General features: G+C 45.4%; 1 protein-coding gene and 1 long non-coding RNA gene across 3 annotated transcripts; both read right to left on the bottom strand.

Moving 5' to 3' along the window:
* Window positions 1-3461: 3461 nt before the first annotated feature.
* On the bottom strand, window positions 3462-11047 carry LOC123100707 (acyl-protein thioesterase 1 homolog 1-like). 2 transcript variants are annotated; one of them, XM_044522602.1, is made up of 11 exons: window positions 7036-11047; window positions 6745-6881; window positions 6366-6627; window positions 6149-6260; window positions 5238-5274; window positions 5009-5078; window positions 4725-4829; window positions 4340-4490; window positions 4168-4250; window positions 3983-4076; window positions 3462-3900 (listed from the first exon to the last, which is right to left on the bottom strand). In XM_044522602.1, the coding sequence occupies exons 3-11, from the start codon at window positions 6391-6393 to the stop codon at window positions 3816-3818; spliced, it is 765 nt and encodes a 254-aa protein (XP_044378537.1). In that variant the 5' UTR covers window positions 6394-6627; window positions 6745-6881; window positions 7036-11047; the 3' UTR covers window positions 3462-3815. The 2 variants fall into 2 exon arrangements, with proteins under 2 accessions (XP_044378537.1, XP_044378530.1); XM_044522595.1 differs by having other exon boundaries at window positions 6710-6881.
* A 415-nt stretch (window positions 11048-11462) lies between these two features.
* LOC123100724 (uncharacterized) lies at window positions 11463-12945 on the bottom strand. Its single transcript, XR_006448452.1, has 2 exons — window positions 12825-12945; window positions 11463-12715 (listed from the first exon to the last, which is right to left on the bottom strand). It is a non-coding gene; the product is annotated as an uncharacterized lncRNA (long non-coding RNA).
* Window positions 12946-13225: the final 280 nt, after the last annotated feature.

A 13225-nucleotide genomic window follows, 5' to 3' on the forward strand; every position in this document is an offset into this window, starting at 1 on the left:
AGACGCAAAACTCATGCCACCCATGCCACCCATGTTGTCCAAGCCGCCCGGAGGTGCTCCAAAACCACCCATGCCTCTCATGGTCTCCATGGTAGCTCCAAAGCCACCCATGAAACCCATGCCGCCCATGGTAGCTCCAAAGACACCTATGCCACCACCGCCATCCATGGCCAAGGCCACCGGCACCCATGCCGCCACCGCCACCCATGCCGCCAAGGCCACCGGAACCCATGCCGCCACCGCCACCCATGCCGCCAAGGCCACCGCCACCCATTGTGCGAATCATGGATCTTTTTTGGATCAAGACTTCTTCACGGGCAAGGTTGACATACTCCTTTTGCGCATCATTGAATAAAGATGTGTCCAAGAAGAACAAGTGCTTCTCTCATTCCAACAACTTAGCTCGCTCCTCCATGCCCACCTTCCTCTCCTCCAATGCCACTTTCCTCTCCTCGGCGGCCACCCTCCTCTCCTCGGCCGCCAACCTCCTCTCCTCGGCCGCGACATCTTGGTTCCTTGCCATTTTCCTCACCTCGTTGGCTTCTCTTCTTGCGTTGACAATTTCTTCCATAGCATTTTTGATCTCATCATCTCCTTTCCTCTTCTTCTTTTCTTTGTCTTTCTTCGTGCCATCCGGTCATTTTGGCTTCGATTATGAAACCGAGTTTGAGGTGGGGCTTCTCTTGCCATCTTCATTTGATGCATCATCATCATCTTCTTCCAAATCAATTGCTTGCTTGCGTTTTTTGCTCAAATCCAAATTATCAATATCCTCACGCTTCTTCCATTTCTCATCATCCTTCAATACTTCATAGCAATGAGGCAAGGAAAATGGCCTTCCTTTCTTGATCTTCCCCTTCTTGGTCCTCTTCTCCTCTCCTTTGAACAAGTTTTGTGCAATGTTCAACTACATGAAAACAAAACAAGTTAGAACAAGAAACACCAAAAACAAGCATGATGTGAACATGAGGAATTATGAAACCACACTTACCCTATCATCATCATTGGTGCCACTTGGGTTCAACTTGTCAACCGCTTTTTGTGCGGCCGATCATTGTTGACAATCCCTATTGATGGTCGACCACCGGGAGCGAAGTGATCGTGTGGAGTGGTCAATTCCACTCATGTTGCGAAGATCAAAGTGTTCTTTCATCCGGAGCCAATAAGCATCTCTACTTTGATCACCTCCAACGGATGGATCCCTCGACACTTGCAACCAAGTATTGCGTAGTAAGATGTCTTCGGCGTTGGTGTAATTGCCAGCTCTTCCTTTCGGTGCGTCGAGAATGCCCTCACCATCCTCGTCCACCTCGAAGTCATGGTCTTCAAAATGCATGTCATTGGTTTGAGACCAATGCGAATTGTTCGAGCCAACACCCATAGTTGACATGTATGCATCATCGTTCACACTACAAAGTATATAGAACAATGCAATAAGCTATCTATATGTATGCATTCAAAAAATAAAGAAGGAAAAAAAAGTTCGGGAATTTTTTTACCTTTGGGGCATATCGTCGAACACATGGTGCGCGTCGGCCGCCGGCTCAACAAGTGAGCTCGCCGGCGCTTTGGTAGCTGCCGCGCTCATCACATGCCCTGCAAGCTTCTTCCTCGGCGCCTTCGAGGTGCCGGAGCCGTCCGCCGCCTTGTTCTTCTTCGCGGATGTCTTGCCCTTCTTCGGCCGCGGCGCATTTGGAAACTTCGAGGTGCCGGAGCCGTCGAGGCGGGCGCCGACGCGACACCACCAGCCGCCGAGGTCATCCGTGGCGGCATGAAGAGGCCGCGCGCGAGGCCGATGCTCGGAGGAGCTCCGGCGGAGGCGTGGCCAACGCTCCCAGCGCTAGGGTTTGCGGCAGTGGCGGCGCTAGAGGGTTCGCGGCTGTAGGATGGGGTGAGGGGAGTGCTGGCGCGTGCGTCCATCGGGTCAGCTCGCCGGCATCGGCGCGTGCGGGGCGAAGGTGGCGCGGGGGGAGAGAGTGCGGCGCGAGCGCTCGTGTGTGCCGCGCGCGAAAGCGGGCGCCCAAATACGCAGCTCACGATAGCAATTCGGACCGCGCGCCCAACTCTATATGCCGCGCGCGTGGTTATTGAGCGCCCGCTGAAGACACACTAGCGATTGCGCGCGTGCTAAAATGGGTAAATTTGCGGCTCGGCTCTTGTTTAGTGCGCCTGTTGGAGATGCTCTAAGTGCTTGTTCGGTTGCAAGGGGTTTGAAGGGGATTGGAGTGGATTGAAGAGGATTAATTCCCCTCCAAACCTCTTCAATCCTCTTCAATAGAGGTTTAACCGAACAAGGCATAACTGGGAAATTTCCAGCGATTCCTGCTATCAATTGGCTATGGAAATCATGCAACCAGTTACGTTGAAGCATAAAATTAAGTTTCTTCTGGCTACTGGTCAACAACAGACTTAATACTAGAGCTGTGCTGCAGTGGAAAAGTTTCTTTCTAGAAGACTACTCTTGCTTGTGTCATGTGTGACCAGCTTGTCCTGGAGGCTAGGGACCATCTATTCTTTAATTGCCAGTTTGCTCAAGCTTGTTGGAATTTATGGTCACCAACACCACCATCAAGCACTGAAACGAAACCCAAGCGATGCCATGCCATTGCAAGGTGAACAGATGCGAAAACCGGAGCTGTTACTGCGTCAAGGTGCCTTCTCTTCCACACATACGCATGCTCTTTCTTCATTTGAAAGCTAGGCATGCTTCTTTTTTCTCCGATCCGGACTGAGGCTAGCTGACTCTTCTTGTTCTTGCGTAATCGACCGCGCTCTTGTGATTTCCGTTGTTCCGCGTGTGCAAAGCAGGCGAGTCAAACACCGGATCGGGGGGTGCTGATGGCGTAGGCAACATACCTGACGAAGCAGTGCAGACGACGACCACACCATCAATTACTGAACCAGGGCAGGTTGATACTAGCAGCAGCAGCAGCAGCATGGCTGGAGCACCCCGCACAATCTGTGGACGACCGGGGTGCTCTGAACCGAGCAAATGGCCACGATTCGAGGTAAGTTTGCGCCTCCACTTATCTGCGCAGTTCGCTGAGAGAAATCAAAGTTCAGCGTATGTCTGTTCAGAGTTGGTAACCCTGGTGATCTGCTCCTTCTGTGCAGTGATGACAGTAGGCTTCAGAGTTCCGACATACGAGAGCATGATGCAAGTCACCTTACATACTTACCATCCTCAAGACAGTGCCCACTCTCCTCCCGTTCAGATATCCCACTGTAAACACTGCCAGATTCCTGTATGTTCCTTGTAACGATTGGTTACTCGAAGCAAGCACGGCGAGAGCTCCATGATCCTCCGGCTCCGGACATCCTCGGCGTCGCAAAGTTAGCCTCAGATGCTTCAGTTGACCTAGATATGATCAAAGTGGTACACTTGAGAATATACATACAGCAAAATAATTGCTGTCCATATACTGCCTGGAAAGGGGTGCTTCAGTTCCTTCTTACAAAGGTTTTTCTCTGATATTCTAGGAACATTGTGACAAAGTCTTTGAAACCCAAAAGAGCACTGGTAGCATGAATAGTATGATCTGTATAGATGGTTATTTTTTGCATTACAAAACAAGCACTGGTTACATTACATAATTCTGATAAATATGCTCTCACACCTTCACCAGTTTACTACACAGCACTCATGGTTGCTTGCTCAGAGCAGCAATGGCAGCCTGTAGAGATCAGGGCATGTGGTGCTGTCACAAGCTACCAAACCAGCATTCACCTCTCTATAGTAAGTTTACACTGCTATATGCTACTAGGGAAGCCACCGCGTCGCGCGCACACGCAGAATGACAGAAGCGCTGTTCTCTTTAACGAGATCGGTCGACGCTGAGCCGCGAGCTGAGCCACCTGCAGACGTCGTCCATCTCTTCGGGGATGGTGTAGTGGCCCAACCTGCGGAAATAAACCATGTTTAATGTTCTGAGGAAGGAAGAACAGAGGAAGAGCTTTGTCAGGCGTGGTGTGAGATGTGTACCCGTTGTAGGACTTGAAAGTCAGATACGAGAACCCCGAGGACCGCAGGAACTCGGTCGACCGCTCGCCGTTCCTGTAGGGGACAACCTCGTCCGCTGCACGAGTAGAGGTCATCACACATAATTCAGTGACACCATGTAATACAGCTCTGAATCAGCAGCTAGCCTGTAGGTTTTTGTTTGTTACCTCTGCCATGGCTGAGCAGGATGGGCAGGGAGGCGGCTCTTCTTGCTGCCATGTGTGAGCCCTCCATCTTGCCCCTCAGCGTCCTGAATTCACCAAGATCGTCAGGGTTTGTTCTGGAATTAGGAGCAAAAAGTGCCTGGTTCTGTGGCAGATGACTGACTGACTGACTGACCTTGAGCAAGGGAGCCAGCCGCTCAAGCTGACGACGGCGCTGAGAGTAATCGGGTAGGGGGTGCCGCTGCTGAACTTGCCGTGAGCGTAGCATGCTGCCGAGTGCAGGGCAGCTGCTGCACCCATGCTGAAGCCGCCGATCCCAAGCTTCACTGCATCCACAAATTGTGAACAATCAGTTAGCCATATACTTTCATAGTTCTTGACACATGAGTTCAGTTGCAGTCCAATGAACCAACAGGACCACAATGGTAGGCTTTGAGATTCTTGTGCGTGTTCTTAGAGATAAGAAAAAGAACACTGGGCCTAGCACTTAAATAACACCTTAGCATATTATTGTCTTAAAGATGAAGTATTTTGATCCTGAAGTTAGTAGTAATTAGTACCATCAGAAGGCTCCGAGGACAGTAGGTTCGCTATGTGTGCAGCTGAAGCATCCAGCCCCTCGATGTCGTCGCGACCATCGACCGAGGTGTCATCAACGTCGAACCCTGTTTCAGTTCATTAAAAACTGGTGTTTAGTAAGTTTTCAAAATTCACCACCCTGACCGAATTTCACATGAATTTCGCAGAAACACGATCCAATTCGCATAGCATTCATGAAAAGCTCCCGCATACGAAGCAGGGCCTCAAAACCATGCAGCAACGTTCCAAGCAAGAAGAAACTCACATGCAGTGCAGGGGAACCCGCCAAAAGCCGCGACGGGCCGGGTCGCTGCGGTGGGGCATATCCACTTGATCTGCATGAGCAAGTGACTTCAAGGTGAATAAAAAAATTTGGTTGCAACAGGACTAATCTCTGAACACGACAGGTTACACTACTGCACTTTGTAATCACAGAATATTCTGTTTTAAGTTGGGCAATAAGAGTGCTCCAAGTACAAAACATTGATGCTTACATTGGGCAAGGGAAGAGCATCCAGCAGCTGGGACCAGCTGAAAATGACAGAATGGACAAAAGAAGTTAGCTCTCTGCATCAGGAACAGAATTGCAGCACAAGATATTTCATTCCAGCTTCCTGCAGCAGATTATGTGAACCACACATGGTGCCTAAAATTACACTATTATCCCCCACCCCCACCCCACCCCCCAGGTTAGTCCTTTTCGGCTGGGGTCTTTTTATTCTCCTACTTGTTAGAAAGATACCTAGATCCTTCTAGCTGTTATTGTCTTTTCTCTTGAGGCTTACTTAGTTAGCAAGCTAATGCTTGCCGTTAAGGACTCTGCTGCAGTGGTCGACAGGACGAAGATACTCCCATCCACTGCCTTATGATAAATTATACATGGCATATTTACATGATTTGCCAGGACAGGGGATAGGAATTAGGTATCTTGCATGAGCTACCCACACTTGTGCAATATTTATATGTCATTAGCCCACATCAAGTATTTGACATTCCTCTCCACTTACTGCATGAAGGAAAGTGGGAGGGATATTGATGTCCTTGAGAAGATTGTTAGGTGTGATGTAGGACAAGGAAATTATTTAACTTTGAGTAAAGCAATACTAGGAATATATGCATGCAAAAAGGAGGCCGCTTCATCGATCATTTCAGGCTAAAAGGTGTAAGGGAAAAAGCATTCTGCATCGACACTGCGATCATCTAGTCATGTCTTTTCTGGTTGACATGTGTGGTTCCTTGCATCCCTATTACATTCACACAGCATACAACACGCATGTTGCATGGAGAAGGTGCCATCATTTATTTATCTTTGAAATTTGGCTAGGAAGTTTAGCATTCAGTTAAGAGAAGTGAAGTCCTAGAGGGGCATCACCTGAGCAGGCAGAGTTAAAGAAAGAAGTAATACCTTGCACCATTGTCACCTAGGCCATGGAGCCACACAATGGTGGCTAGGTGCCGTCCCTTTGGCCTCACCACATAGCTCCTCCCATACTCGACTCGACGGCCACCCCTGCCACCTGAATGACCATTTGCGACGATCTCAGCATTGATCTTTTGGCATCCATGGAGCATTTGAGGTTTTGAACATGATCATATCTACGTACGGAGAAGATGAAAATTACCGGAAGAGCTGCCTCCATAATAGCTCATGGCTTCTGTTGTCTCTGCAACAAGATCACTAGGTGATGCTTCAGTTTGTATGATCTTAGACGTAAGGAAGTGTATGAAGTCCACATCCCCATTTGGTTGTATTTATAGTGGAGGCCTGAAGCACTGAAGAAGGGAATATATGTCGAACAATCCCTGGAATCTGCATCGATCACACGACAGTGCGGTTTTTCACACCGTGCTCACTGCAGCTGTCATGACAAGAGAATCTGGAACCTGGAAAGCTCTGGGGATTAGGAATTTTTTTGTTTTTGAAGGCTATATTGCTCAATAAGGAAGCATCTGGCACAATACTTACAGCCTTGAGACAGAAACGCTGATGGTGAGACCTACCATTTCATGCAAAGGTAAAGAGTGCATCTGGCACACAGGTTGATAAGATGCATCTTTGGCAGTGGAGAGGGAACAAAAATAATCAAATGTTGTTTCCTCTCCCTTTGATCTCATTTTCCAGCCAACCAAGAATTTCCCTGCTTGATGCACAAGAGTATTAATGCCCACTGCCTTCTTCTGCCCACGAATTGGCACAACTCGCATGCTACAAAGTTAAATAAAATGGCAAGGAATATAAAGCGCACGCGAATTTTATTTCCTAGAGATGAAGCTTTCTCGCAGAAGTCTTACCTCAAGTATCACTAATCCATGGACTTTCAGAAATCATTTCTGCTGGTGGAATTTCAGTGCGGAAAGAATTGTATACCGCAACTTGTTTCAGGATACAATCAGGATATAGAGCCAAGGAAGAGTGACCATTTTGCCAGGAGTACCTATCAAGAGCCGATACCCAATCAGCATCGATTAGGGAACCATATCGGCTGAAATGCAAGGCAGCTTGCAGCATAAACGTGGTGCACTGTTCATGAAGGTACATATTCCTGAGACCTAAGTACTCTGTAGCAACATGAGTGCTTATATAAAGCAGAGTATTTCAAGTCTTATAGACATCATATGGTTCTCTTCTTACTTCCACTGGCGCAAATGGTTAAAAGATCATGCTGGAATGAATCTAAAGCTTGAGTGTGTTTTGTCATCAAATGCCAAACTCAGTCACCTTACATTGTTTGACAATAGAAATATTTTTTGCTGAAGCAAGACAACGGCAATCTTTTATATATTTATTTATGGTGAACTTTCTCATAACCAACTTCTACTCTAGGTTTGCTTGGAGCAAAGGTTGGAACCTTTGTACATATGCCTAATTGCTTTCAGAAATGGGGCCCAGTTGATCCCTTCTCGACGGTGGAAATTTAAGCGGTGTTAAAAAAACACAAGCATAAATTGACCTCAATTAAAATTGTGGTAATTCGATACCAGAGTGATGCAAAGGTCTGCATCTGGTTTTTCTGGGTGCCAACCCACTATATACAGCAAGAATCATATACCATTCTCCCTTGCATTTTATAATGATTGGGATAGGCGATGTGGGGGGCAGCTCATGCAAAAATATATGATCTATATGTCACTCCTGTCCCTATCTAAGATTAGAAGTTTGGGGCTGCTTCAGGCTAGATGAAGCTAGTTCAAGAGACAGGTTCATCAGCCACCTGATCAAGCTTTTCTCACACTGCAAATCGTAGGCCTATGCTTATGCTCTGCCCTAGTACTAGAAGCCTGCATATTCCTCCCTAGTGCATATTTTCCTCACCTTATTGCACATGCTCCTATGAAAAGTGAAGTTTCTACAAAGTCAGGAAACATTCTCGAAAAGGCGCATGTACAAAATATCAGATTTGTCGTTTCTCAAAAGTATTCAGCTAGGTAGGATACAAGAACAGTAAAAAAATATTCTTCTCAAAACTTTATCTACCCAATGCTTGTATTAGCTTTATATATCAAAAGGCAGCTCCAATAACATTCCTGTCAAGAGGATACACAATGGCAGAGCAAATATGCAGGTACATATGTAGTCTACATCCACCGTAACACTGATGTTTGGCCAGACAAGCAATTCTCTGATGAAACATGCAGTTAGGTACATTTCCCAGTTCAGCTCCCACTAAGGCCAAATCACTTTGTAGAGATTACTCACTGTAACAAGAAGTCCACATCAAAGCTTTGAGTATTGACAGAAGTCAACTTCTAGAATGCGAGAAGGAATGTTGCAAAATGGAAGATTGTGGCCACCGTTATCAGACAAATTATGCCTTTTAATGTTATCATGGCATTCTGCATGCTTATTATTGTATTGGTTGATCTCTCTTGAAATTCTAAAGTAACAATCCTTGCGTTCTGCTTTGTACTATTGGTAGTCAATGTACATCGACTTTATTTGCTTTATTTGAGATGGCTTTTGTAGTTTTGTGTACATGTTGTTTGATTCTGTTTTCAAATTAAGCTTTTAATAAGCATACTGGAAATGCAAACTATTAGATGCAATAGTCACCATGGTGCAGAACATATCCCATGGTCAGCCTTAGGTAATGGAAAACAAAAGAAGACATTGCTTATCTCCTAAAATTCAGAGATGGGAACATCATAATCAATGAATAACAGGGGAAAGTTAGCTCAAAGCTAAAGCTCGTGTACGGGCTTCATGCTCAAACAATTAAAATGACATTACCTGAGTAAACTATAATGTAACTTCAGGATTAAATTGGAAATTTATTTTCATCCATTGACCAATTCATTTATATGTTATCTGTTGGTGTCCAACTTTTTCAGAGCTCCCAGTTGTTGCCAGAAAAGGAGAACAGAAAACTATGATCACTGGATCCAAACTCAAAAACACAAATCTGGATGTGAAGTAAAGTTTTAACCTGCAAGTAACTGACTTACCTCACAGCACTGTGAGTGAAACAAGTGAAAGATTACCTCACCTCGACATGACAAGTACTTTTGCTTTTTAAGTGCATCACGCTGGCAAAGATAAGAGATCAGAATAGAATATTTACGATTGACGAATTACCTGCTATGGGCATTATGTTTAAAAGAATGTACACAGATGACACATTTCTGGATTTATGCCAAGTTCAGCATCCAACCAACAAGTGAAGTTATCATGCTACCGACTTAAATTCTCTCAAATAGTACCATGTTTGCAGCAAGGGGATGGATGCATCACATCACTCAAATCAGTAAAGGAAAGCTGTGCAAGTTGCTCAAGGAACATTGTGTTCTAGACACTCAACCATCCAGGCAGGAAATTCCAGCTATTTGTTGTCATTCTGAAATCCTGAGCGTGAAAACACACTCAAAGTTGGTAGAGTGGAAGAATCAAGACATTATCTCCTTTGATGTGGCCTACAGGCGTGGTAGAGTTATTAGGGTGTGAGAATGTCAATGGATAGATGTCAAAGCACAGGAAAAGTGAGGCCTATGAGTGGAGGAAAATCGGGCAGCAAATATGTGGCAAGAAACAATAGTTCTTTCATAGGCAAAGCTCAATTCATTGTATGTGCATCATTGTCATCGTAGCTGCTAATTTCTGATTGCTTATTCAACATGATCTTTGCACAGCCTATCTTTCACTATAAGCTTTAACATGGAATGGACATTGTTCTCATGTTTCCTGTTTTTCATTTTTCTTGTATGAGATTCATTTCTGAGTGGCTATTTTTTTTAAAAGAACACCACAGAAAAATAGTTAAATCGATAAGCAGCATTAACAGGACCAAAGTAACTTCTAAAAAAGGTGACACTAATAGGACCATGGTAGCGTGTTTGATGTGGTATTTGTATCAAAAAAATATATGATACCATGTTCAGCTTCTAGAGAAGAGCAAAGCTCAAAACTGAATTAACACAAAGTAACACATGGCATGAGTTAATAGTCATGCCCAGATTTGACTTGGCTTGATTGTTTCTTCTTTACTTTAGCAATCTATAAGCAAAGTCACTAAAGGAACATATTGTTTGACATCATCAATGGAACATCATGCATGCGGATTTCACTAGAGGAACCTCCCTGTCTATACAACTATCCAATAAAAAGTCAACCCCAAGGTATTATACCACTACAAAAAGAGATACCATTTCAAATGAAAAATGAGGATAACACTTTCAAATGCATCAAAAGTAAACCTGGCAATGGTCATATAACTGAACTAAACCTAAACCATAACCAATCAATATGGAGTTTGAACCAGAGCTAAACCACACCGCCAATCATCGCGCATAACCAAAACTAAACCAAACCGTATGCTCTGTTGACCTCAACCAAACCAAACCACTCTTCGATCTATGGGCTTAACCCGGTTCTTTGTTTTGGGTTGAAACCAAATCAATCTGACGTATATGCAAAGCTAACCGGCAAGCAAGCTAGCTAGCAACGTAATTGTTCTACAGTAGCAGCTCAATACGTGTGTGCCCAGCCGCGTCGCGTCGCGTAGCGTATGTACCTGTGTGTCCAGCCGCGGCGTGTCACGTGCATACCTCCAGTCCGAGAACCGGTTTTGAACCACGATTCACATCTATCAGCGACCACACCATTTAGGCCCATACCCAGCCATACCCAACTCGTTTTTATGCAAACCCAAACCAAACTAAACTTATAACAGTCTGGGCCCATCACAACCCAAACCAATCAAGCCCAGGGCAAACAACCAAACCATTGGCCCCAGTTAATCAAAAACTGTTCTCAGATTTAATCAAAAGTTTGATGGATAACAAGTTGCACACTAAAAGTATTGCTCTAAATAAATGGGGAGAGAGAGAGTGAGAGAGAGAGAGCTGAAAATGCAGATAATTCCAAACATTATGCCCATTGTCTCACATTTACCCAATGAAGAGCTAACAAGTGACAACAGGAATTAGTATGCACAGGAATCTGAAAAAAGTTGACCCCAAGGTATTATATTAGAGAAAAAAGGAAGCATTTCAAATAAGAAATGAGATATGCATTTCAAATAAGAAACACTTTCCAGTGCACCAAAACAGGGTGGCATCAATATGCAACTTTGATGGATAACAAGTTGCACACTAAAGGTATTTGCTCTAAATAAAGGAACAGAATGAGATGAAAATGCAGATAATTTCAAACATATGTGATGCCCCATTGTTTTTACCCTGCAGGAGGAAATAACAAGTGACTACAACAATTAATACGTAGAGCAAGGAGATTAAGTGGCTTAGTTCATTCATATTACTAGAAATAGCCCATTGAAGGGTCGCTTACAAGTTCTCACTGCCTAGCCAACATTGTTCCAAAGTCACAAAAATACATTCACCTGGACGTCAACTGATAAGAAAGCCAAATTAGAGCAGATGTAGGACTTGTCCAAGCCACTGAACAAAGCTAGAAGATCTGGACCATACCCAACAACAGGTTTCCATGAAGGAGCCATGCCAACTTAGCAAATGTGAAGCTGCTCTGGAATTCAGTGAGCATCTGACGGCAGCCATTCCGCAAAGCAGGGAATGTAAGGTCGGAATGTTGTCATCTGGTAATCTTCAAGGTGCTGATAACGTGCAGTTTCTGACTATCCACATCATACGACATAAGTGTCTCTTGCGATCTCATCCAACCAACAAGGAAAATCAGGTTACATTCTGGATGAAGCGCAACCAACATCAATTGCTCACCGAGCTCACAATAAGGCCTTCCTAGCAGTTCCATAATGGAAGCAGTGTGCTTTAAGGTCCACTGTCCACTAGCATAATCTTCGAGCACCCAAACTGATAGCAAGCAATCATGAAATGCTCTATGTCCATACCGTATAAGCGCCCCTGAGACTGCCCAATGAAAGAAAATTCAACTTCAGATGGGACTCGAAACCTCCTCCAAGTAACCCCGTCCGTGCTCACTGTAAATACCGATGGTATTACTTTCCCCGGTGTATCATCTCCAAGATCATAAGCAGTGAAATGCAGAGCATCATTAAAGAAGTCATATACTGTTTCACCACCATACGGCACCATTCGGCGACCGCTCGCCGTGGACGCCCACTCTCCGGTATCAGATGAGTAGACCCTTACTGTCATGTAATAGTCTCTCTGAACGAACACGAATACGAGGAAGCGAGAGGGGGCGGCAGGGTCGGAACACAAACAGAAACTGTAGCTTGTCTGAACTCCAGGCAACGGCACAGGCTCTGGTGCAGGCAGCACCGACCAGATCTTCTCGGTTGGTTGCAGGGTTGCACACGAAGTATTCCGGAGCTTCCATGGTCCGATTCCAGCCTTGGCACAGGAGAATGCCGCCGCAGCAGTTCAGGAGAATGGCATTCTCGTAGTTCCCCAAGAAAGGGAGAGAGGGGTCGACCACCCTCGACAGGATCTCGATGGGCAGGCGCTCTGCCGCCGGCGCTTGCTCCTCCTCCTCCTGTCTCTTCCTCTTCCCCATCCCGTACACGGCCTGCCGCTGCAGCTGCGAATGGTAGAGGCATTTCGTTTAGGGATTTGAGATGTGCTCCTCCCGGATCTCTTCCTCGGGCCGAAGATTAGACGAAGAAGAAGGGGAGAGGAGGGCAGCAAACCTCACACCTCAGAGCGCGACGGGAACGGCGGCGACGGACGAGAAGACGGCGGCGGCGGCGGCGAGCTGGAACCGAAGTGTACGGGGAACAGAGTAGAGCGAACTGGTGGAGGAATTTTTTTTTTTTTGGAGAGAGAGCGGTGCTGTATTTGGATTGGAGGCCCAAAGATAACCATCAAAATAGATCTGATAATAGAGGAATCTCTCGGCCCAAGATGCACATGCATTTTCTCAAAAAAAAAAAGTCAAGAGTACATTTGTTTCTGGAAAAAAAAAGTCAAGAGTACATTTTTCTTCGGTCCAATAATTTTTCCTTTCATTTCTCAAAAGAAATTCCTTTCGGCTTCAGTCAATTTATTTGAGTGTCTGTCAAGAGTGGGGCAAGATCGAACAAGTAATATC

Source organism: Triticum aestivum, chromosome 1B, assembly GCF_018294505.1.
Source record: "Triticum aestivum cultivar Chinese Spring chromosome 1B, IWGSC CS RefSeq v2.1, whole genome shotgun sequence".
Classification (NCBI taxonomy): Eukaryota; Viridiplantae; Streptophyta; class Magnoliopsida; order Poales; family Poaceae; genus Triticum; species Triticum aestivum.

Excerpts from the sequence above, each read along its gene's own strand:
- LOC123100707 (XM_044522602.1), bottom strand. The coding sequence starts at position 6,393 with ATGAGCTATTATGGAGGCAGCTCTTCCG. Across the intron at positions 5,275-6,148 it reads CTAGGTGACAATGGTGCAAG|CTGGTCCCAGCTGCTGGATG; the intron begins GTATTACTTCTT and ends TGTCATTTTCAG. Across the intron at positions 4,830-5,008 it reads CGGGTTCCCCTGCACTGCAT|GGTTCGACGTTGATGACACC; the intron begins GTGAGTTTCTTC and ends GAACTGAAACAG.